The sequence below is a fragment of the Ranitomeya imitator genome, chromosome 5, assembly GCF_032444005.1.
Source record: "Ranitomeya imitator isolate aRanImi1 chromosome 5, aRanImi1.pri, whole genome shotgun sequence".
In the NCBI taxonomy this organism is placed as follows: domain Eukaryota; kingdom Metazoa; phylum Chordata; class Amphibia; order Anura; family Dendrobatidae; genus Ranitomeya; species Ranitomeya imitator.
Genome location: NC_091286.1, coordinates 191,353,129 through 191,378,812, shown reverse-complemented (window position 1 = coordinate 191,378,812; position 25,684 = coordinate 191,353,129). Strand labels below are relative to the sequence as shown.

Here is a 25,684-nt window from a genome sequence, read left to right as displayed (position 1 = left end):
ATGACAAATCACAGTCCACCTTTGGGAGAGAGACAAATTGATAATCCTATATCTAGACGATTTTTTTATAATAGGTAGCTAGTTCCAACACTCTCAAAGGCAATTAAAAGAAGTGTGAAACACCTTAGTAAGTTTAGGATGGAGTTTAAATCTTGAAAAATCAAGATCAGAGCTGCTAAAAGCACACATTTTTCTAAGTCTCATGATAGACTCCAATCTTCAAAAGTGTCTTCCAATGGAAAAGATAGTCAATCTGATCTCAATAGTGATAGAAAATCCCATCATGGCCTACAGAAAAGTGGTGTCCCTGCAAGGTTCCCTCAACTCCTGTATCCCAGGGGTCAGATGGACCCAAATCCACACAAGGGAATTACAGTGGAACATTCTAGAGAATGAAGTAGTCTTACAAGAACATCTAGAAGGCAAATTAAACCTTGCTCAAGGGGTAGTCCACTCTCTTCTTTAAAAATAGGGACATTTCCAAGGGGCGTGCCTTGGATATGCAACATCACCAGGGTGGTCACCACGGATGCTAGTCCCAGAGGGTGGGAGGCTCATCTGGACAGCCATCTCATCCAAGGGACATGGTTGGAGAACGAGAAGTTGGTCTCCTGAAATATGTTGGAACTTTAAGCAGTGGAATACGTACTAAACAGATTACTGCCACTCCTGCATGGTCACCGTATGAGAGTGCTCTTGGACAACCAGGTCAAGGTAGCATGCATAAATCACCAAGGAGGTACTGGTTCCATAACCCTGATGTCAATTACAAAGCGAATATTTATGTTGGCAGAAGCACAGTTCCTATAATTGTCATATCAGGGTGAATGAAAATTACCAGCCACACAGAACAGCAGGATAGAAAAGTTCTGATCACTGAATCCGAGGGAAACCCTCAGATAGTAGACGCCTTCTTGATTAACTAGAACTTTAATCTAGCATGAGGGTTTCCTCCGATATGCACAGGTCTGCCTAGCCCATGGTCTAGGAAACAGTTGGCTGTAGGCGTTTGCCCCTCCTCCTCCAAAAGCGAAAGCTCGTCCACAGAGCGCAGTCGCACGACCACTCCATCGGCAGCTGCCAGTGTTGCACCCGTGGTGTCCCATTATGGAACAGCTTGTGGAAAGCGTCAGCAGGCTGTGCTGCAAATGAAGTGTTTTGGCGACAGCAGACACACCGCGGAAGTACTGGCCGAGTACTTGCAGCAAAAAACGCAGTCATGGCTGGGCAGTGTACATCTTGAGGCAGGCAAGGTAGTCAGTGATAACGGAAGGAATTTTATGGCTGCCATAGCCCTTTCAGAACTGAAACACATACCTTGCCTGGCTCAAACATTGAACCTGGTGGTGCAGTGCTTCCTCAAGAATTACCCTGATTTACCAGCCCTGCTCCTGAAGGTGCACAGACTTTGCTCGCACATCCGCCGGTCGCCCGTACACTCCAGCCATATGCTTAACCATCATCGATCGCTGAATCTTCCCCAGCACCGCCTAATAATCGACGTGGTAACAAGGTGGAACTCCACACTGCACATGCTTCAGAGGCTGTGCGAACAGACGCGTGCTGTCATGTATTTGTTGGAGGATACATATACACGGGCAGCCATTTGGATGGCGGACATGGAGTTGTCTGGTGTGCAGTGGTCGAAGCTCCAAGACCTCTGTCAAGTCCTTTAGTGTTTTGAGGAATGCACACGGCTGGTCAGTGCCATCACAAGCATGAGCATCCCACTAATGCGTCTGCTGATGCAAAGTTTGATGCACATCAAGGAGCAGGCGTCTGCAGCCGAGGAGGAGGGAAGCCTTGATGACAGTTAGCCATTGTCTGGTAAGGGAAGTCTCCGGGACGACGTGGCAGATGAAGAGGAGGAGGAGGAGGATGATGGGGCTGAATATTTATGGGAGGAGGATGCTTCTCAGGGGGCAATAGAAACTGGTGGCATTGCAAGGTCAGGTACAGGGTTTTTGCGGGCCACAAGTGATGTAGATTTTCAAGAAAGTGCTCCTCAACACAGCACAAGCAGTGAATTTACACCTGGAACTTTGGCCCACATGGCAGAGTATGCCTTGCGTATACTAAAACGGGACCCCAGCATTATCAAAATGATGACCGATGACGATTACTGGTTGGCCTGCCTCCTGGATCCACGATACAAAGGCAAATTACAAAGTATCATGCCACATGAGAACCTTGAGCAAATATTGGCTACCAAACAAGCAACTCTTATAGACCGTTTGGTTCAGGCATTTCCATCACACAGCGGCGCTGATGGTTCTCACACGAGCTGTAGGGGGCAACATGGCAGAGGTGTTAGAGGTGCACAAAGCTGAAGTGGCGTTGGACAGAGGGGATTTCTCACCAGGTTGTGGAGTGATTTCTCAATGACCGCAGACACGGCAGGTACTGCTGCATCGATTCAAAGTGACAGGAGACAGCATTTGTCCAGTATGGTTACCAACTATTTTTCCACCATTATCGATGTTCTCCCTCACAGGTCATTCCCCTTTGATTACTGGGCATCTAAAATAGACACCTGACCCGAATTGGCAGAATATGCATTACAGGAGCTCGCTTGCCCAGCTGCTAGTGTGCTCTCAGAAAGAGTCTTCAGTGCTGCTGGTTCAATACTGACCAAAAAAAGGACACGTCTGGCTCCCCGAAATGTTGATGATCTAACCTTCATTAAAATGAACCAATCATGGATTTCAAATTATTTTTCCCCACCTTCCCCTGCTGACACGTAGCTTGACAGGAAAATGCCTTGTTTTTGGCCTCCTCTTACTGACTGCTCCAATTACGCCATTTGCAGGTGACGAATGTCCACTATAGGCCATTTGGATACCTCCCGAAATGGGCTGACTCCCCCCACAGGGCCGTGGTCACAAGTTGGCGCAAGCACCCGTGCAAGTGCCGTTTGCCTGGACAGGTGTGTGTGCCCGTTCTTGGGCGACGGCACTGGCACAGGGTCCCACATTGTACAATGAAGTGTCTCTGATGGTGGTGGCGCACAACTAACGTCAGACACACCGTCGTAATATGAGGGGCCCTGTGCCAGTACCGCCGCCCACGAGAGAGTGTCCCCCCCAGCTCGAACAGTGCTCTACCACTTGCTAAACTTACCTGCCTCACCACTGTGTAGTCTGTGCTTTTAAATCCTTAAATGGCACTGCCATAACAAATTTGTTGCAATGATGGATGATAGTTAAATATACAGGGGCCCTTGCTTCCTTTTTTACCCCTTAATGCTTTGCGCCAACTACCACTGTCTGCAACTCTGCAGAGGAGCCCACCCCTGTACCTCGCTATGCCACCAGTTTATTTATGACCAATTCATTGGCTGACATTTAGCCATCTTTTGTATTTTGGCCTACTAACTGTGTCAGCCACTTATAACAGTTGTCCTCCGCTGAACAAAGCTATGCCACCTGAGTAGTCCTGTTACCAATTGTGAACTGTATTTAGCCACCTTTTTTTATTTTAGGCCTCTGTCTGTCTGTCTGTCTGTCTGTGCCACACATTACAACTCTCCCCCCCCCCCTGAATAATATCTTTGAAGATATGTAATTATTAAAGTACCCCTTAGATAGGATTGGAAAATTTATAGTTTCATTAAATGCACATGGGAATTTTCTGCAGGAGCTTTAATACTGGCATAGCAGCAACATGTACAGCTAGGTCACGTATGGTCTGGTTAGGAAATCTGGAGGACATCTCAAAAATAAGGTGCCAAGAGATTCTATTTTAGCCACACTTCCAGTAATGAAAGGGGTGACTGCCTTTCTGTCAGACTCAGCAACGCTAGCAGCCAGGTCAGCAGCATTGTCCAACGCAGGCTACAGAGCGGTCTGGTTGAAGTGTTAGCTGGGAGAAGTGCAAGCGACAGTCACATTGTGCTCTCTACTATGCGATGAAGAATATTTGTTCAGTAAAGCTCTGGATAATATCCTAGAGAAAGCAGGAGTTGGTAAAAAAGGGTTATCAAAATCTGCTTTTTTCATCCTTTAAACAGCCCTTTTGGAGAAAGCGGTTTAGCTGGAAGAGAACATTCAGAGACCAGGATACATGGGAAGATTGCTACAAAAGAAATAAAGGATTCCTTTTTGGTGGTTCCTCTTAGGAGGGCAGAAAACCTTCCCAATTACTTTGTTTCCCAGATGGGGAAGGGCTCTCTCTTCCTTCCGGCTTGGGAAAAGATTTCCTCCAGCATCTGGATCCTCAGTCTAATAAGATCAGGCTTGAGACTGGAGTTTCAAAAGTGTCCGTAAGTAAGATTTACCACATCTCCATGAGCATCTCCGCTGGGACAACTAGCATTAGAAACAGAAGTCCTAAACCTAATAGAGAAACACGTCTTATTAGAAGTCCCACCAGAGGAAAGGGGAAGCAGGTTCTACTCCCCTCTATTTCTGATTAAAAAAGGACAGTACTTACAGAACGGTAATCAATAATCAATTTGAAGGCTTTGAACAAGTTCCTAAAGATCCCTACACTCAAAATGGAGTCAATAAAATCAGCCATAAATTTCCTTTTCCAGGATGTTGTTATTTGGCAGTCCTAGATTTAAAGGACACCTATAACCACGTACCAATACATGTGCAATTTCAGAGGTTCCTCAGGGTGGCATTATCAATACAAAGTTCTACCTTTTGCCCTAATAGTAGCCCCTCAGGTGTTTGCAAAAATAATGACTGAAATCACAGTCCACCTTTGGGAGAGAGACAAATTGATAATCCTATATCTAGACGATTTTTTTATAGTAGGTAGCTAGTTCCAACACTCTCAAAGGCAATTAAAAGAAGTGTGAAACACCTTAGTAAGTTTAGGATGGAGTTTAAATCTTGAAAAATCAAGATTAGAGCTGCTAAAAGCACACATTTTTCTAAGTCTCATGATAGACTCCAATCTTCAAAAGTGTCTTCCAATGGAAAAGATAGTCAATCTGATCTCAATAGTGATAGAAAATCCCATCATGGCCTACAGAAAAGTGGTGTCCCTGCAAAGTTCCCTCAACTCCTGTATCCCAGGGGTCAGATGGGCCCAAATCCACACAAGGGAATTACAGTGGAACATTCTAGAGAATGAAGTAGTGTTACGAACGCTGCGCATCCTTACCCGGCTTCTCCCATCCCTCGGCGCACTCGCGATCCTGTCCAGCGCCGCTCTGCTTTCTCCTTTGCCGGCTCACGGCGTCCGGTCCCTCTGCGCATGCGCGGTCGCGTCTCCTCCATCGCAGAGCCTTCTGGGAGGTCGCGACCCGGTGGCTCTGCCCCAACATGGCGGCGCCCATCGGGTATTTCTTCCCGGCGTCTCCCTAGGTAAGACGCCTTTGCTTTGTAGGTGCACTGTCTGCCGTCAGTGTCCCTATGCCCTAGGCTCCCCTGTACCAGTGTCTTCTCTCAGCCCAGTCTTTACTTTGTCTCAGTGTCCTGCCAGCCCATGTTCCTGCTGTGTCCTGCCTGTCCGTGTTCCTGCTGTGTCCTGCCTATCCGTGTTCCTGCTGTATCCTGCCAGTCCGTGTTCCTGTAGTATCCTGCCAGTCCGTGTTCCTGCTGTATCCTGCCAGTCCGTGTTCCTGCTGTATCCTGCCGGTCCGTGTTCCTGCTGTATCCTGTCAGTCCGTGTTCCTGCTGTATCCTGCTAGTCCGTGTTCCTGCTGAGTCCTTCCGGTCCGTGTTCCTGCTGAGTCCTGCCAGTCCGTGTTCCTGCTGTGTTCTGCCGTTCCGTGTTCCTGTCATTTTCAGTTAAGTCTTGTTTTCCTATTATTCCCTGCCATCCTTATAGCCTGTGGTTTCCTTCTTTATCTTGGGTCGCCCCTTTGGCTCTAGCTGTTGTGTCTCCATTCCCCCGAGGTCCTGCTCCTAACACTCCCTGTATAGGGGGTGATTCCATCTGGTCCGCTCGACCCCGGGGGCTCTAGAGTCACGACCCAGAGGGTCCACTCTCGGATTTCTGCCCGAGTACTTACAGTAAGCAAAGGCCATGGACCCCGCTGGGGCCTCTGCTGCGCAGAAAGAGCTACTCTTTATGCGAGAGAATCAGTCCCGCATGATGTCTTTTATGAAAGCTATGGATTCTCGTTTGTCCACGCTCCAGTCCTCCGATCCTGGCAACGCCGCTCTACTCGTTGGCTTACAGCAAGAGTTAGCTCAGCAGCGTGACACCCAGGCCCATATACTTAGTTATATGTCTTCTATTGACGATCGGCTGCTTTCCATCCAGACAGCCGCTTCTACGTCTGCTCCTGCGTCCCACCCTCCAACCCGCTTGGCTAAACCGCCTCGGTACAATGGGGATCCTAAGTCCTGCCGAGGATTTCTAAACCAATGCCGTCTTCACTTTGAGCTTCTGCCCCAGCATTACCCGACGGATCGGTCCAAAGTTGCGTTTTTGATTTCCCATCTGGAGGGTGACGCCTTGGCATGGGTTAATACACTCTGGGAGCGAGACGATCCCCTAGTCTCCCGGTTGTCTGAATTTTTGGAGACTTTCCGTCTTGTCTTTGACGAACCTGGACGTCTGGCCTCTACAACTGAAGCTCTATTTTCTCTCCATCAGGGATCGTTATCCGTAGGCCAGTACGCTATTCAGTTCCGCACACTCTCCTCTGACTTGGGCTGGAACAATGAGGCGTTGGTGGGTGCTTTTTGGCGGGGTCTCTCTGGGCGCATAAAAGATGAGTTAGCCGGTCGAGACACCCCTACTGTTTTGGAGGAATTAATTTCCTTAGCTACCCGTATTGACCTTCGGTTCCAAGAACGCGCCCGCGAGCGGAGGTCTCTTCGTCCTTCTTCTGCCACCCGTAAGCCACTCAGTCCTCAGCCTAGAACCTCCTCTCAGGCGTCCGCACCGGAACCTATGCAAGTGGACCGTCTTAAGATGACCGAACAACGTCGTAAAGAGAGGCGCACTCAGGGGTTATGCTTTTACTGCGGGAGTGCTGCTCATTTATTACGCTCTTGCCCTGAACGTCCGGAAAACTCCTCCGCCTAGGTCAGGTAAGAGAGGCCTCCCTAGGTGTGTGTGATCCCTCTCAACCCCTTACTTTGTCCGTTCTTTTGCATATTGCGGGCAAAGGCATTTCTCTGGATGCGTATGTGGATTCGGGCGCAGCAGGGAATTTTATTAGGTTGGAGGAGGTTTTGAAATTCTCCGTTCCAGTCAAAACCTTAGAGGCTCCTGTGATTCTTGCATCTGTGGATGGTAAACCGTTACAGGAGACCATTACTCAAGTAACACTTGAGGTGGAACTTCAGGTTGGGGCTCTGCACAAGGAGAGAATTGCATTTTATGTTTTAGCGGGTCTGTCTCATCCTATGCTCTTAGGTCTTCCTTGGTTACGGAACCACGAGCCCATTTTAGATTGGCGCAATGGTAATATCTTGCGCTGGGGTGAGCTTTGTCGGGAACGTTGTCTGCTGCCGGTGCGTCCTGTGGGATCTTACATAGTAACATAGTAACATAGTTAGTAAGGCCGAAAAAAGACATTTGTCCATCCAGTTCAGCCTATATTCCATCATAATAAATCCCCAGATCTACGTCCTTCTACAGAACCTAATAATTGTATGATACAATATTGTTCTGCTCCAGGAAGACATCCAGGCCTCTCTTGAACCCCTCGACTGAGTTCGCCATCACCACCTCCTCAGGCAAGCAATTCCAGATTCTCACTGCCCTAACAGTAAAGAATCCTCTTCTATGTTGGTGGAAAAACCTTCTCTCCTCCAGACGCAAAGAATGCCCCCTTGTGCCCATCACCTTCCTTGGTATAAACAGATCCTCAGCGAGATATTTGTATTGTCCCCTTATATACTTATACATGGTTATTAGATCGCCCCTCAGTCGTCTTTTTTCTAGACTAAATAATCCTAATTTCGCTAATCTATCTGGGTATTGTAGTTCTCCCATCCCCTTTATTAATTTTGTTGCCCTCCTTTGTACTCTCTCTAGTTCCATTATATCCTTCCTGAGCACCGGTGCCCAAAACTGGACACAGTACTCCATGTGCGGTCTAACTAGGGATTTGTACAGAGGCAGTATAATGCTCTCATCATGTGTATCCAGACCTCTTTTAATGCACCCCATGATCCTGTTTGCCTTGGCAGCTGCTGCCTGGCACTGGCTGCTCCAGGTAAGTTTATCATTAACTAGGATCCCCAAGTCCTTCTCCCTGTCAGATTTACCCAGTGGTTTCCCATTCAGTGTGTAATGGTGACATTGATTCCTTCTTCCCATGTGTATAACCTTACATTTATCATTGTTAAACCTCATCTGCCACCTTTCAGCCCAAGTTTCCAACTTATCCAGATCCATCTGTAGCAGAATACTATCTTCTCTTGTATTAACTGCTTTACATAGTTTTGTATCATCTGCAAATATCGATATTTTACTGTGTAAACCTTCTACCAGATCATTAATGAATATGTTGAAGAGAACAGGTCCCAATACTGACCCCTGCGGTACCCCACTGGTCACAGCGACCCAGTTAGAGACTATACCATTTATAACCACCCTCTGCTTTCTATCACTAAGCCAGTTACTAACCCATTTACACACAATTTCCCCCAGACCAAGCATTCTCATTTTGTGTACCAACCTCTTGTGCGGCACGGTATCAAACGCTTTGGAAAAATCGAGATATACCACGTCCAATGACTCACCGTGGTCCAGCCTATAGCTTACCTCTTCATAAAAACTGATTAGATTGGTTTGACAGGAGCGATTTCTCATAAACCCATGCTGATATGGAGTTAAACAGTTATTCTCATTGAGATAATCCAGAATAACATCCCTCAGAAACCCTTCAAATATTTTACCAACAATAGAGGTTAGACTTACTGGCCTATAATTTCCAGGTTCACTTTTAGAGCCCTTTTTGAATATTGGCACCACATTTGCTATGCGCCAATCCTGCGGAACAGACCCTGTCGCTATAGAGTCCCTAAAAATAAGAAATAATGGTTTATCTATTACATTACTTAGTTCTCTTAGTACTCGTGGGTGTATGCCATCCGGACCCGGAGATTTATCTATTTTAATCTTATTTAGCCGGTTTCGCACCTCTTCTTGGGTTAGATTGGTGACCCTTAATATAGGGTTTTCATTGTTTCTTGGGATTTCACCTAGCATTTCATTTTCCACCGTGAATACCGTGGAGAAGAAGGTGTTTAATATGTTAGCTTTTTCCTCGTCATCTACAACCATTCTTTCCTCACTATTTTTTAAGGGGCCTACATTTTCAGTTTTTATTCTTTTACTATTGATATAGTTGAAGAACAGTTTGGGATTAGTTTTACTCTCCTTAGCAATGTGCTTCTCTGTTTCCTTTTTGGCAGCTTTAATTAGTTTTTTAGATAAAGTATTTTTCTCCCTATAGTTTTTTAGAGCTTCAATGGTGCCATCCTGCTTTAGTAGTGTAAATGCTTTCTTTTTACTGTTAATTGCCTGTCTTACTTCTTTGTTTAGCCACATTGGGTTTTTCCTATTTCTAGTCCTTTTATTCCCACAAGGTATAAACCGCTTACACTGCCTATTTAGGATGTTCTTAAACATTTCCCATTTATTATCTGTATTCTTATTTCTGAGGATATTGTCCCAGTCTACCAGATTAAGGGCATCTCTAAGCTGGTCAAACTTTGCCTTCCTAAAGTTCAGTGTTTTTGTGACTCCCTGACAAGTCCCCCTAGTGAAAGACAGGTGAAACTGTACAATATTGTGGTCGCTATTTCCTAGATGCCCGACCACCTGCAGATTTGTTATTCTGTCAGGTCTATTAGATAGTATTAGGTCTAAAAGTGCTGCTCCTCTGGTTGAATTCTGCACCAATTGTGAAAGATAATTTTTCTTGGTTATTAGCAGAAACCTGTTGCCTTTATGGGTTTCACAGGTTTCTGTTTCCCAGTTAATATCCGGGTAGTTAAAGTCCCCCATAACCAGGACCTCATTATGGGTTGCAGCTTCATCTATCTGCTTTAGAAGTAGACTTTCCATGGTTTCTGTTATATTTGGGGGTTTGTAACAGACCCCAATGAGAATTTTGTTACCATTTTTCCCTCCATGAATTTCGACCCATATAGACTCGACATCCTCATTTCCTTCGCTAATATCCTCCCTTAAAGTGGACTTTAGACAAGACTTTACATAGAGACAAACCCCTCCTCCTCTCCGATTTTTACGATCCTTTCTAAACAGACTGTAACCCTGTAAGTTAACTGCCCAGTCATAGCTTTCATCTAACCATGTCTCGGTTATTCCCACTATGTCAAAGTTACCTGTAGATATTTCTGCTTCTAGTTCTTCCATCTTGTTTGTCAGGCTTCTGGCGTTTGCAAGCATGCAGTTTAGAGGATTTTGTTTTGTTCCAATCTCCTCGCTGTGGATTGTTTTAGAAATGTTCTTACCGCCCTTCTGAGTATGTTTTCCTGGATCTTCTTTGTTCAAGTCTAATGTTTTTCTTCCCGTCCCCTCTTCTTCTAGTGTAACGCCCTCCTGATGAGTGTAGCGAGTCTTCTGGCGAATGTGTGTTTCCCAGGTTTGTTGAGGTGTAGTCCGTCTCTGGCGAGGAGTCCATCGTACAAGTAATTCACACCGTGGTCCAGGAATCCGAATCCTTGTTGTCTGCACCATCGTCTTAGCCAGTTGTTTGCATCAAGGATCCTGTTCCATCTCCTGGTGCCATGCCCGTCTACTGGAAGGATAGAAGAAAAAACTACCTGTGCATCCAGTTCCTTTACTTTCTTCCCCAACTCTTCAAAGTCTTTGCAGATTGTCGGTAGGTCCTTCCTTGCCGTGTCATTGGTGCCAACATGTATCAGAAGAAATGGGTGGATGTCCTTGGAGTTGAAGAGCTTTGGTATCCTATCGGTCACATCCTTGATCATCGCACCTGGAAGGCAGCATACTTCTCTTGCAGTTATGTCCGGTCTGCAGATGGCTGCTTCTGTGCCTCTCAGTAGTGAGTCTCCCACCACCACCACTCTTCGTTGCTTCTTGGCTGTACTTTTTGCTGTCACTTGTTGCTGTGTGCCCTTTTCTTTTTTGCTTGCTGGTATTGCTTCATCCTTAGGTGTGCCATCTTCATCCTCTACAAAGATTTGATATCGGTTCTTCAGTTGTGTGGTTGGTGATTTCTCCATGGTCTTCTTGCTTCTTTTGGTCACATGCTTCCACTCATCTGCTTTTGGAGGTTCTCTGACACTTTTTTCACCTTCTGTGACCAGTAGAGATGCTTCTGTACTGTCTAGAAAGTCTTCATTCTCTTTGATGAGTTTCAAAGTTGCTATTCTTTCTTCCAGACCCCGCACCTTTTCTTCTAAAAGGGCCACTAGTCTACACTTCTGACAGGTGAAATTTAATTCTTCTTCTGGTCGATCTGTGAACATGTAGCACATGCTGCAGCTCACCATGTAGGTTGTCACATCTGCCATGTTGCTCCTAGATCCTGCTGACTTGCTGTGTGTTTTCCTTCTTGTGTAATCTACTCAGCCAAGCTCTCTTGCAATAATGTCCTACAGGCAAAAACTCGCGCGCCGTAAGGCGTGCGGTTTGGTGATTCTTTCCAAGCAGCTGGTCCCGGCTGTACCCAACGATCTTCTAGCTTAGGGAGACTCTTCGCTTTCCCAGAAGGCACCTGGAATATGCAAATTAGCCTCCTCAAGCTTGAATCCCTGGTTTCTTCCTCTAATTCTTCTCCTTCCTCTTCTTTTCCCGCCTTACCCTGTGTCTACAGCGCTTATTCTGATGTCTTTAACAAGAAGGAGGCTGAGGGTCTTCCGCCTCACCGGCTCTATGATTGTCCCATAGATCTCGTGCCTGGAACTAACCCGCCCAGGGGCAGGATCTATCCTCTCTCTCCTGCTGAGACTCAAGCTATGTCTGAGTACATTCAAGAAAATCTTGCTAAAGGATTCATTCGCAAGTCTTCTTCTCCGGCCGGAGCAGGGTTTTTTTTCGTGAAGAAGAAAGACGGTTCTCTCCGTCCCTGCATTGATTATCGAGGCCTAAACAACATCACGGTGAAGAACAAATATCCTCTGCCACTCATTCCGGAACTCTGCGACCGTCTTCGGGGTGCGCAAATTTTTACCAAATTAGATCTACGTGGCGCATATAATTTGGTTCGTATTCGTGCAGGCGATGAGTGGAAGACTGCCTTCAATACTCGTGACGGTCACTACGAGTACTTGGTTATGCCGTTTGGTCTCTGCAACGCCCCCGCGGTTTTCCAGGAATTTGTGAACGATGTATTTCGGGATCTTCTCTACTCCTCGGTCGTGGTTTACCTTGACGACATTCTCATCTTTTCTCCGGATCTCTCCACTCACAGGCGAGATGTCCGTCGTGTTCTGCAAAGGCTAAGAGAGAATCATCTGTTCGCTAAGATTGAGAAGTGCGTCTTTGAACAATCTTCTCTTCCCTTCCTGGGATATATTGTCTCAAGATCTGGCTTAGAGATGGATCCAGAGAAGGTTTCTGCTGTCCTGAATTGGCCTCGTCCTCTTGGAACAAAAGCAATCCAACGTTTTCTTGGCTTTGCCAACTACTATAGACAATTTATTCCTCATTTTTCTTCCATGACCAAGCCTATCTCTGCTCTAGTTCGCAAGGGAGTCAACTCCAGTCTTTGGACCCCTGAGGCTGAAGAGTCCTTTCTGTCTCTTAAACAAAGCTTCGCTACGGCCCCTGTGCTTCATCGTCCTGATGCTAATAGACCGTTTGTCCTTGAGGTCGACGCATCCTCTATTGGAGCTGGTGCTGTACTTTTGCAAAGATCCTCGTTTGGACGTTTGGTGACCTGTGGTTTTTTTTCTAAAACCTTTTCCGCTCCTGAGCGTAACTACTCTATTGGAGATAAAGAACTTTTGGCTATCAAGCTAGCCTTGGAGGAATGGCGTTATCTCCTTGAGGGGGCTCTTCATCCATTCACCATTTACACAGACCACAAGAATCTGGCCTATATTCAGTCTGCCCAAAGACTAAATCCACGACAAGCCAGATGGTCTTTATTCTTCGGACGATTTGAATTTGAACTTCATTTCCGACCCGGAAATAAGAATGTCAAAGCAGATGCTCTTTTAAGATCCTTTCAGCCTCTGGACCTAGAGGATTCTCCGGCTCACATCAATGATCCTGCGAAGATCGTCACTCTTGCTCCTCTTAGAGTGATTTCAGCTCCTCCTGGCAAGACTCTTGTGGCTAACCAAGACAAGGAGAGAGTTTTACGTTGGGGTCACTCCTCCAAAATTGCAGGACATGTAGGAGTCAAGAAGACACTTTCTCTTATCTCTCGGCATTACTGGTGGCCATCTCTCCGACAAGACGTCACCAAATTCATCGCTTCTTGTCCTTCTTGTGCAAAAAATAAAGTCCCTAGGCAGCTTCCTTCCGGTCTCCTGCATCCTCTGCCTGTGCCTTCCGTTCCTTGGAGTCATATTGCTATGGACTTCATCACTGATCTACCTTGTTCCTCGAATTGCTCTGTCATCTTGCTTGTTGTAGCTCGGTTCTCCAAGATGGCTCACTTCATCGCATTGCCTGGTCTGCCTTCCGCTCCTGAGTTGGCAAAGATCTGTTTACACCAAGTCTTCCGTCTTCATGGTTTTCCTCATCATATCGTCTCAGACCGTGGAGTACAATTTACCTCACGTTTTTGGAGAGCTCTCTGCAGTCTATTAAAGGTAAACTTGGACTTTTCTTCCGCCTATCACCCTCAGTCCAACGGACAAGTGGAGCGAGTTAATCAAGTCCTGACTACATATCTGCGACATTTCTCCAATGCACACCAAGATGACTGGGTCTCTCTTCTCCCCTGGGCCGAATTCTCATATAACAATCTTCCCAGCGAGTCTTCCTCCAAAACTCCCTTTTTTGTAGTCTATGGTCAACATCCGAACATTCCTCTTCCTGTTTCTCTTTCCTCGGGGGTACCGGCAGCGGATTTCTTGTCCCGGGAATTCTCTACGATTTGGAGTGAGACCAAAGTGGCTCTTGAGAGAGCTAGCCTTAATATGAAAAAGTTTGCTGACAAAAGGCGTTTGGATGCTCCGCCATATTCTCCGGGTGATAAAGTTTGGCTTTCCTCTCGCTATATCAAGCTTAAAATTCCCTCTTGCAAACTGGGTCCCCGCTTTATTGGTCCTTTTCCTATCTTGAGTCGCATTAATGATGTTTCTTATAAATTGAAGTTGCCTGCCTCTTTGCGCATTCCCAATGCCTTCCATGTGTCTCTTCTCAAGCCTGCAGTCTTTAATCGTTTTCACTCCGCTACCTCTTCCTCTCCTCAGCTCTGTACTTCTGATGGAATCTTTAATGTTAAAGACATTCTTGCCAAAAAGGTAGTTAGGGGTAAAACTTATTTTTTGATTGATTGGGAGGGATTTGGCCCAGAGGAGAGGTCCTGGGAGCCCCGAGAGAACATCAATGCTCCTCTTATCATGAAAAGATTCCTTTCTAGCCTTAAAAAGAGGGGGACTAAGGAGGGGGGTACTGTTACGAACGCTGCGCATACTTACCCGGCTTCTCCCATCCCTCGGCGCACTCGCGATCCTGTCCAGCGCCGCTCTGCTTCCTCCTTCGCCGGCTCACGGCGTCCGGTCCCTCTGCGCATGCGCGGTCGCGTCTCCTCCATCGCAGAGCCTTCTGGGAGGTCGGGACCCGGTGGCTCCGCCCCAACATGGCGGCGCCCATCGGGTATTTCTTCCCGGCGTCTCCCTAGGTAAGACACCTTTGCTTTGTAGGTGCACTGTCTGCCGTCAGTGTCCCTATGCCCTAGGCTCCACTGTACCAGTGTCTTCTCTCAGCCCAGTCTTTACTTTGTCTCAGTGTCCTGCCAGCCCATGTTCCTGCTGTGTCCTGCCTGTCCGTGTTCCTGCTGTGTCCTGCCTATCCGTGTTCCTGCTGTATCCTGCCAGTCCGTGTTCCTGTAGTATCCTGCCAGTCCGTGTTCCTGCTGTATCCTGACAGTCCGTGTTCCTGCTGTATCCTGCCGGTCCGTGTTCCTGCTGTATCCTGCCAGTCCGTGTTCCTGCTGTATCCTGCTAGTCCGTGTTCCTGCTGAGTCCTTCCGGTCCGTGTTCCTGCTGAGTCCTGCCAGTCCGTGTTCCTACTGTGTTCTGCCGTTCCGTGTTCCAGTCATTTTCAGTTAAGTCTTGTTTTCCTATTATTCCCTGCCATCCTTATAGCCTGTGGTTTCCTTCTTTATCTTGGGTCGCCCCTTTGGCTCTAGCTGTTGTGTCTCCATTCCCCCGAGGTCCTGCTCCTAACACTCCCTGTATAGGGGGTGATTCCATCTGGTCCGCTCGACCCCGGGGGCTCTAGAGTCACGACCCAGAGGGTCCACTCTCGGATTTCTGCCCGAGTACTTACAAGTAGTCTTACAAGAACATCTTGAAGGCAAATTAAACCTTCCTCAAGGGGTAGTCCACTCTCTTCTTTAAAAATAGGGACATTTCCAAGGGGCGTGCCTTGGATATGCAACCTCACCAGGGTGGTCACCACGGATGCTAGTCCCAGAGGGTGGGAGGCTCATCTGGACAGCCATCTCATCCAAGGGACATGGTTGGAGAACGAGAAGTTGGTCTCCTGAAATATGTTGGAACTTTAAGCAGTGGAATACGTACTAAACAGATTACTGCCACTCCTGCATGGTCACCGTATGAGAGTGCTCTTGGACAACCAGGTCAAGGTAGCATGCATAAATCACCAAGGAGGTACTGGTTCCATAACCCTGATGTCAATTACAAAGCGAATATTAATGTTGGCAGAAGCACAGTTCCTATAATTGTCAGCTTGTCAGCCCTACATATCAGGGTGAATGAAAATTACCAGCCACACAGAACAGCAGGATAGAAAAGTTCTGATCACTGAATCCAAGGGAAACCCTCAGATAGTAGACGCCTTCTTGATTAACTAGAACTTTAATCTAGCATGTGGGTTTCCTCCGATATGTCTGATTCCATCTGTTCTAAAGAAGATCAGGGAGGACAGGGCAAGGGTTAATTCGTATACTGTATATCCCCCCTTTTGGCAAGGAGACCTTGGTTTATCTGGCAGAGAGCAAAGTCGATCTCAGACCCCTGGGTTTTTCCAGAAGATCCAGACCTACTCTTTCAAGGAACAATATGTAATCTTTAAGTGACCGAGCTAAATTTAACAGTGTGAAACTTGACATGTAGATACTAGGAGATAAAGTGTTCTCCTCTAATTTAATCTCCACCTATTCAGTAGTAGAAAACCAATCACCACTAGAATATACATTAGTACCTGTAGAAAATTATTTTCCTCTACAGGAGCTATTCTAGGTGGGAAGGTGCCTCTCAATGGTATCTTGGAGTTTAGAAGGGACTAGAACACAGCCTTTCAGTCAGCACCTTTAAAGTTCAAGTTACTGCCCTAGGAGACCTGCATATTTATAAGCAACAAATAGATATTTAGGTTTATTAAAGTATGTACTAGGTCTAGACTTGTCCCTATTTCAAAAGTACCCCTTGGGATTTGAATTTAGTTCTAACGGCGTTAACAGAATCATCCTTCGAACCTTTGAATTCAGCTTGAGTAAAAATAATCTCCCTGAAAACAATTCTACTGGTAGCTTTGATGTCAGCTTGTAGGGTGAGTAACATACAGGCCTTGTCAACAGATCCTCCCTTTACTCAGGTTCTGGAAGATAGAGTAATTTTGAAACCAGACACGGCTTATCTCTCTAAAGTAGTTTCTAAATTTCATGGGTCACAAGAGATAGTTTTACCATCTTTCTGTTGTAAAAATCATAAAGAGGAAAAGTTACATACTTTAGATGTTAGAAGGTATCTATTACTGTATTAGTCAGTCACAGCGTCTTGGAGGAAGGATAGGGCTCCCTTCATCTCCTTTCAGGGCCCTAGGAAGGGATTAAGGGTATTGAGAGGTTCCTTATCAAGATAGATCAGAGAAACCATCACAAATAGCCTATGCAGGGGCAGGTAGAGCTGCTCCAGAAGGTCTGAAAGCCCACTCTACAAGAGCGATGGTAGTATCCTTGGCAGAAAGGATCGAGCAGATCTGTAAGGCAGCAACATGGTCTTTCGCTTCAACTTTTATAATCACTATCGGCTAGATCTGTCTTCCTCTTCTGACTTCAGATTTGGGAGAATAATTCTACAGGCTGTGGTTCCTTCCTAAAAATAATAATTCTCTATAATTCTCTCATGGTGCTATCATGGGTGACAGAAAAATACAAAGTTACTTACCGGTAATGTGTTTTTTCAGAGCCTACGACAGCACCCTTATATTCCCTCCCATTACTAAGTTGTTTCACTTTCTGGTTGGTGGGCTTTTTCACTTGATGGTGAAGGTTAAGAGATTGTATATAAACGTGTGTAAACTAGCTATTGGAGTTCCTCTCATGCTCTGTAATCCAACTGATGCGGGTAGAGGCATCGCCCTTTTTATCCTTAAAGTTTTCTGTCCTTGAAGAGTAGATCCCTTCTCATGGTGCAGTAATGGGTTCCGAAAAACACACTACTGGTGCGTAACATTGTATTTCTCACCTGAAATGTGTTTTTTCTGTTCAGGAAATTTCGTTCTTGGGGTTTATCCTGTCAGCAGAAGAGTTTAAGGTGGACCCTTGGAAGGTGAAGGCCATAATCAACTGGGATGAACCTTGTGACCTTAAAGCTTTGCAACATTTTCTAGGATTTGACAACTAATATAAAAAATGTATAAACTGACTTTTGATGAATGGAGAAATTATTTTGTAGAGGTCGGTTCATCCAGTTACTGTGGTCACTGATCATAAGAATCTAGCTTACATTGAATCAGCTAATCAATTAACCCCCAGACAAGCCAGATAGTCATTGTTTTTCTCTAGGTTTAATTTATCTATCACGGGGTTACCGCGACAGTGTGGAGCCACAAGACCGCAGCATCTGATTGGTCCTACTTTGGCACTGAGAAGAAGCACTTCTTCTTTTAAAGGTGTTTATTCCTTCCTGCAGAACAGAGGTTAATCGGCCATGCTGCATGGCTTCCGGAGGGAGAGGTGTTCTTATGAGAAGGAGTGTTGGAGGAGTTATCTGTGACTGTTGCTTGATTTGTAAGTGTGGTAATTCCCTATCCTTCTTTATATTGGTTTATTCCCCTACCTCCATACCCCGGAGCATTCCTCTGTTATATGTGAGTGAATATTTTGTATGCCTGGAGTTTTCTGTTAACCCTTGTTTGTGTTGCCTTGTTTGTAGGTTTGGTGTACTACTGTGCACAATAGCATCCCTCTTCCCTGGGTGGAGGAAGAGAACAGATGGAGGGCTGACTCAGGACATAAGGCAAGGGTGGAAGCCATGGCATTTTCACCTTCAGAAGTATAATGGGGATAGGGCAAGTTAGGGCGCCTCTCTAAATTCTGGAGAGCTTTTTGTAGTATACTGGGGATTAACTTGTTTTTCTTCTGCCTATCACCCTGAAAATAAAGGTCAGACAGGTTACAAATCAATCTTTGGAACAAATTTTAAGGTGCTTTGTAACAGCTCAGCAGGAGGACATTTAACAGTTGGGTCAATCAGTCTACTGGAGCCTCAAAGTTTTTCTGTAATTATGGTTTTCATCCTCATTTTGGAGAGTTTTCTAGGATTGGTTCTGAATGTCCTGGAGTGGAGGTGAACGTACAGAAACTTGGTGATGTTTGGAGGAAAGTTCAAAAGCATATTGGGGTTTTGCAGATTCGCCAAAAACGGAATGCGAATAGAAACGTTCAGTGGGTTTGGTCTTTAAAATTGGTGATAGGGTTTGGATGTCATCTAGAAATATCAAACTTAAAGTGTCGTCGGTTAAGTTAGGTCCAAAGTTGACTGGTCCATATAAGACTCTGGAGGAGGACAATCTGGTGGCTTTTAGATTAAAGCTTCCTCCATCCCTTCGTATCCCTAATGTGTTCCATAAATCCCTAATTAAGAGGTTTGTCCCTTCGGCAGTGTCTCCCTCATCCCCACCTTCCCTGTATTCAGTCAATGGTGGCTTGGAGTGTAAGGTTCAGAGGATTCTGAATTCTCATAGCGTTCGAAATTTCCTCCAATATCTCATCCACTGTAGAGATCCTGGGTCCCAGCACGAGATGTGAAGGCCGATCTGTTAGTTAGGGCTATCCATTTGAAATTCCCTGTGAAACCTGGAGGTCCTCTGTTGGTATTTTGACTGACAGCTCAGTCATCCAATCTCGGACTGTGAGGTGCTGAGCTCCTACAGGTGTTCACTGTTCCCACTTATTTCACTGAGCTTTCTGTACCAGATGGCTGGCTAGAATCTCTGCGTGACTGGTGCTCTGACTTCTGACCTTTTGTTTTCGGACCCTGGATTCACCTGTTGACTACCCGTTTGTATTACCCCCTTTGTCTTGATGAACTCTGACCTTGTGATTCATACTCCAGACTGTGACCTGACTACACCTTTTGTCCTACCCCTTTGTATATAACGAGTCCTCTTGGTATTTGACCTTAGTCCTCATGACTACCCAAGCTTCATAGCTTGTCGATGAATAGTGACAAGCGTCACACTTACTTAGTATATAAGATCAATAGACTCATAATAGTTTTTGGACACAAGCTGTGCTTTAAAACATTAGTTATGTAGATAATTTAACGTACCCTGTACATCTTTCTTTAACTTACGAAGATCCTTCACAAAGTCTTCAAACTTCATTTGCGAGGCTTGAAACAGATCCTGTGGTTCTGGCAATATGAAAGGGTTTTCTTCCTTTCCAGCATTCTGAAAGTTAATACAATGTTTCAGCATTTAGAACCAACCAGACATCCATCTTTTATGTCATCATTATTTTTCAATTAACAGTAAAATATACCATAGAAAGTACATTATAGTGCTGCATCAAGCATTATGTTGTCACTAGATGGACATATAGTCTTCCTTCAACCTTAATAACTATATGTAACATTAGTAACAATAGATGGAGGAATTCTGTGTAGTAGAGGGCAACTAAAGGAGGAAGAGAAGGCTAAAAAAGTAGCACAGTTACAGTGGGGAAAAAAGTATTTCATCAGCTATCAATTGTGCAAGTTCTCAAACTTAAAAAGATGAGAAAGGCCTGTAATTGACATCATAGGTAGACCGCAACTATGAGAGTCAAAATGAGAAAACAAATCCAGATTGCATGTCACCTTGTCTGATTTGGCAAGATTTATTTTCCAAATTATGGTGGAAAATAAGTATTTGGTCACCTAAAAACAAGCAAGATTTCTGGCACTCAGAGACCTGTAACTTCTTCTTTAAGAGGCTCCTCTGTCCTCCACTCATTACCTGTAGTAATGGCACCTGTTTGAACTTGTTATCAGTATAAAAGACATCTGTCCACAACCTCAAACAGTCACACTCCAAACTCCACTATGGGAAAGACCAAAGAGCTGTAGAAGGACACCAGAAACAAAATTGTGGCCCTCCACCAGGCTGGGAAGACTGAATCTGCAATAAGCAAGCAGCTTGGTGTGATGAAATCAACTGTGGGAGCAATAATAAGAAAATGAAAGACATACAAGACCACTGATAATCTCCCTCGATCTGGGGCTCCATGCAAGATCATGGGGTCAAAATGATCACAAGAACGGTGATGAAAAATCCCAGAACCACACGGGGGGACCTTTTGAATGACCTGCATAGAGCTGGGACCACCATAACAAAGGCTACCATCGGTAACACACTACACAGGGACTCGGATCCTGCAGTGCCAGACGTGTCCCCCTGCTTAAGCTGGTACATGTCCAGGGCCTGTCTGAAGTTTGCTAGAGAGCATTTGGATTATTCATACCAGAAATGGGAGAATGTTATATGGTCTGATGAAACCGAAGTAGAACTGTATGGTAGAAACAAAACTCATCGTGTTTGGAGGAGACAGAATGCTGAGTTGCATCCAAAGAACACCATACCTACTGTGTAGCATGGGGGTGGCAACACCATATTTGGGGATGTTTCTCTGCCAAGGGACCAGGATGACTGATCCGTGTACATGAAAGAATGAATGGGGACATGCATCATGAGATTTTGAATGCAAACCTCCTTCCATCAGCAAAGGCATTGAAGATGAAATGTGGATGGGTCTTTCAGCATGATAATGATCCCAAGCTCACCGCCAGGGCAATGAAGGAGTGGCTTCGTAAGAAGCATATAAAGTTCCTGGAGTGACCTAGCCAGTCTCCAGATCTCAACCCCATAGAAAACCTTTGGAGGGAGTTGAAAGTCTGTGTTGCCCAGCGACAGGCCCAAAACATCACTGCTCTAGAGGAGATCTGCATGGAGGAATAGAGCAACATACCACCAACAGTGTGTGCCAACCTTGTGAAGACTTATAAAAAATGTTTGATCTCTGTCATTGCTAACAAAGGATATATAACAAAATATTGAGATGAACTTTTGTTAAAGACCAAATACTTATTTTCCACCATAATTTGCAAGATACATCTTGCCAAATCAGACAAGGTGATTTTCTGGATTTGTTTTCTCATTTTGACTCTCATAGTTGTGGTCTACCTATGATGTCAATTACAGGCCTCTCTCATCTTTTTAAGTGGGAGAACTTGCACAATTGGCGTTTGATTAAATACGTTTTTCCCCACTGTATACTGTTTATGCAGTCATGGCAGTCATAAGAAAATCTAAGTACACTTTCTTTGAGTTCTATAGTTTTACATATCAGTATTTAGTAGGCCTTAAACCTTTGGTAAATACATCCCCAGATGATCAACATGTGACAAATTATAGCTTGTCCTTATTTATTTAAAGGTAATCTATCAGCAGGTTTTTGTTATGTAATCTGAAGACAGCATGCTGAAGGGGTTAAAAGCGATTTCAGTGATGCCTCTGATCAAGCTCTGAGGTTTTGTTTGCTTAGAATTATTGTTTTGGCACCAGGAGCTTATCATTGCTGTGACTAGCTGGTCAGTAAGCTCTGGTCCCATATATCCCCTTCCTGTGATAGGTAGCTCATTGTCTTTGTACATGAAGAGCCTGTTGGGGGTGGGCTTAGTCTAGATTATTTTCTGTTCTAAAAAGATCATTTTTTGACAATTAAATAATTTGCTCTTTTACATCAAGAGCTAGAGCCCAGGTTTTTTTTAATTATTTAACAATATTTTATGCAAATAATGAACACTAATGGTTTTCATTTACCAATTTGGGACATTTATTTAAAAAAGTGCTATCAAATGTGAGTATTGTAATTGTTTCTTTTACGTTTTAGTCACTTTAACTATCAAGAAGAATAATACTTTAGACAGAAAATCCTCCTATATTGGAAGTGCAGCTTGTGGCTCATAGCTGAAGTCATTTTTCAAAATAAAGCCAATAATTAATTAACTGTATCTGAAAGCATCTACTGATCATAGAGTGTTGCAGGGGGACCCTCCCCCCAACATCTTTGAATCAGAGATGGAGAATCTACCCAGAGAAAAAATGCAGTGTCTGAGGTGCTACTGGGCCCCAATCCTCCATGAACTGATTGCACATGTGGTATGTCCACCTCTGTACCCAAACACACCACAAATCTACACTTGAATGTCTAAATATCCTCCCTCAATCTAGTTAAAGCTGATCTCTATCTGCAATGTTGCTAACGAGTTTACGGCTAGCGTGACTCCTTACTCCATGGTTCCTTCCTGAATCCAAAATGTAGGCCTATTAATCTGCATACCAATTGGGATTGTCAGGAACATGTGAAGATGCAACCAACAAGACAGGAGGTGTTAGGCTATGTGCCCACGTTGCAGAAATGCTGCGGGAATGTTCGCAGCATTTCTGCAACTCCCTACCGCATGTATTTTCCCGCAAAACACAAGCGTTTTGCAAGCATTTATAGTGCTTGACAAGTGTGACCAACTTTTTACTATTGATGCTGCCTATGCAGCATCAATAGTAAAAGATAGAATGTTAAAAATAATAATAAAAATAATAATAAAAAAAAATATGGTTATTCTCACCTTCCGACGGCCCCGATCTCATCGGCGCTCCCGGTACGTTCCGATCCCAGGGATGCTTTGTGCGAAGGACCTTTGTGATGTCACGGTCACATGACCGCGACGTCATTCCAGATGATTCGCGCAATGCATGCCTGGGAACGGAAGCCGCCACGTGCACCGCTGAGAGGCGGGAGGACTCTGGGGTGCATCAGAAGTAAGTATATCCCTATTGTTTATTTTAATTCTTTTTTTTTACAGAAATATGGATCCCAGGGCCTGAAGGAGAGTCTCCTCTCCTCCAAACCCTGGGTACCATCCGCACATGAACTGCTCACTTTACGCATGGTGGGCATAGCCACATGCATAAAGTGAGCATTTCAATGCAATCCTATGGCTGCTGAATCGTCGCAATAATGAACAAGCTGCGGATTTTACCGCTATGTGATTCCGCAGGGAGAAAATCCGCAGCATGGACACAGCAACTGCGGAATCCCATAGGATTTGTCAATGCGTTTTTTAAGCGCTTTTATGCATTTCTGCTGTGGCAAAAAACATGGCAGAAACGCATAAAAAAATGCAACGTGGGCACACAACCGTAAAGGGAACCTGGCAGGTCTCGGATGTCCTCCAACTCACCAGCAATTGCACATTTGTAGCTAAATGCCCTGCCTAACTAGCCCTTTATAGTGTTTAACACTTAAATATATGTCTAAAACAAGTCTTTATAAACTTTGTTTTCCATATGCTTATTAGCCTTTTGACTATTTGATGGGATGTTTGTTTCTCCAGACTAGCCCTCTTACTCAGCATGTTATCATGCCCTTGTGGTGCGATAACATAATTTCCAAGAGAGGGCATCAGCTCCAGCTGTCTGCAAACCTTGCCACTACACTCTGCTTTTTTCCCCACATCATTGCACCTCTGAAGCAGGGTGTACGCACATGTCCTGACGTGAAGATGGTTTCCCTCACTTGTGGACTTGATCAGTGCACCTCAGAATCCAGTAAGCATATACCCGGCTTCAGAGACGCCATGACCTGGGCAAGAAAATTGAGAGATTTTCAGAAAAATGGCAATCACTATGTTTTGGTACATTTGTTTTAATTTGGCAAATTGGAGCAATGCATGCTGAAAAAAAATTGTGGGCTGTTATTGCATTAAGTTGGTATTTCAATACCAGTGGCGCTTGCTCAACTAATTTCCTGCAGCAGATATTGACACCGCACCACTTACCCGTGTCATATACTAGAAGTAATAAAAAAATAATAATAATATATCTGCGCTGGATATAATTCCCTTTTTGTTTATATAAAGCAGTGTTCAGGAGAAAAATCTCTATTATTACGGTTATCGGCTAGTTCTAATTGTGTCTATAGTTTTACCTGATTAGGCACGATGAAGATCTTGAGTTCGGAAATCATAAAATTATCAAAAAATATTAGACTAAGGATTCTAGCAAAGGAAAAAGAAATTCTAGAAAGAAAACGTAACAAATTCTGTAGAGATCTGGCTGTAGAGGATCTAAATGTGGCCCCATTGAAAAGAGTAATACAAAATATCACAAATACAGAGACTAGGGAATCAAGTGGAGAATATCAAACTCCAAGAAGAATTAGCCAATTAGAGGTAGTGGATGAAATATCTGGCAGCCCCATGTCGGCAGATAGGTTTTCGATACATCCAACCGACAATATAGAGACTAGAGTAAATTATGAAGAGATCCGGGATTTAGAAATTAGTGTGAATTTGGATGATTCATGGCCCTCCACTCATGAAAGATCAATATACACAACAATAGCATCACAAGCTTTCCAAAACAGGTTCAGTATCCTGAATAATGAGGACGATTCTCCATCTACAAGTGGAGGAGCAGTCCTAGAATATAACAATGCAACTAATTCTTCCACTGGAAAAACAAAACCTTCAAAAAAAACTGCAAAGAAAATATCAAAACAGGTCCCAAATACTCGATTAGCGGAAAAAAATAAAAATCAACAGAAAAATAAACAAAAACATCATCCTTTTTTTCAGCTGGGACAAAAAAAATACGAAAAAGAGGGTGCAGGGCTGGGAAACTCACCCAAAAAAAGAGGAAACAGGACAACAACAAAAAAATACCATACTTTTACTATCTCCTAAAGATTCACAAGTGTCCTACAAACCCACCAGGGAGACCGATCATATCCGGAATAGGCTGTCTCACAGCAAATATGTCAAAGTATGTAGATTGTCATCTCCAGAAAGTAGTTCCCAAATTACCATCATATCTAAAAGACAGTACCCACATTCTTAGTATTCTTGAAAAAGTGGAATGGAAACCACATTATAATATGGGTACACTAGACATCACCTCACTGTATACTATTATACAGCACAAGAAAGGATGTGAGGCAGTAAAGTTCTTTTTAGACAAGCAAGGACTACTACCAGAGGAGCAAGTGTCCTTCATTTTGGACTGTATAAAATTTATATTAAATCATAATTATTTTAAATATGCGGCGCACCACTACTCCCAGCAATGGGGCACTGCCACGGGTACCAGGTTCGCACCAAGTTATGCAAATTTATATGTAGGAAAATGGGAACATCATACAATTTATAATAAGGAATCTAGCTGTGCGAACCTGGTACTCTGGCAACGTTTTATTGATGATATTGTTTTTATATGGTCTGGGGGCCCTGATTCGTTGTCTGATTTTATTATTAATTTAAATAAAAATGAGTATTTTTTAAATTTTATGGGCACCACCAGTTCCGAA

At 44.4% G+C, this 25,684-nt stretch overlaps 1 protein-coding gene across 1 annotated transcript in view; it reads right to left on the bottom strand.

Annotated features, from left to right (window-relative positions):
• The window catches only part of FMN2 (formin 2), a 528,461-nt gene that overhangs the window by 88,461 nt on the left and 414,316 nt on the right, over positions 1-25,684 (bottom strand). Inside the window, exon 13 of the mRNA XM_069769445.1 lies at positions 19,611-19,731. Coding sequence (XP_069625546.1) covers positions 19,611-19,731 — 121 coding nt within the window. The remainder of the gene's footprint in view (positions 1-19,610; positions 19,732-25,684) is intronic.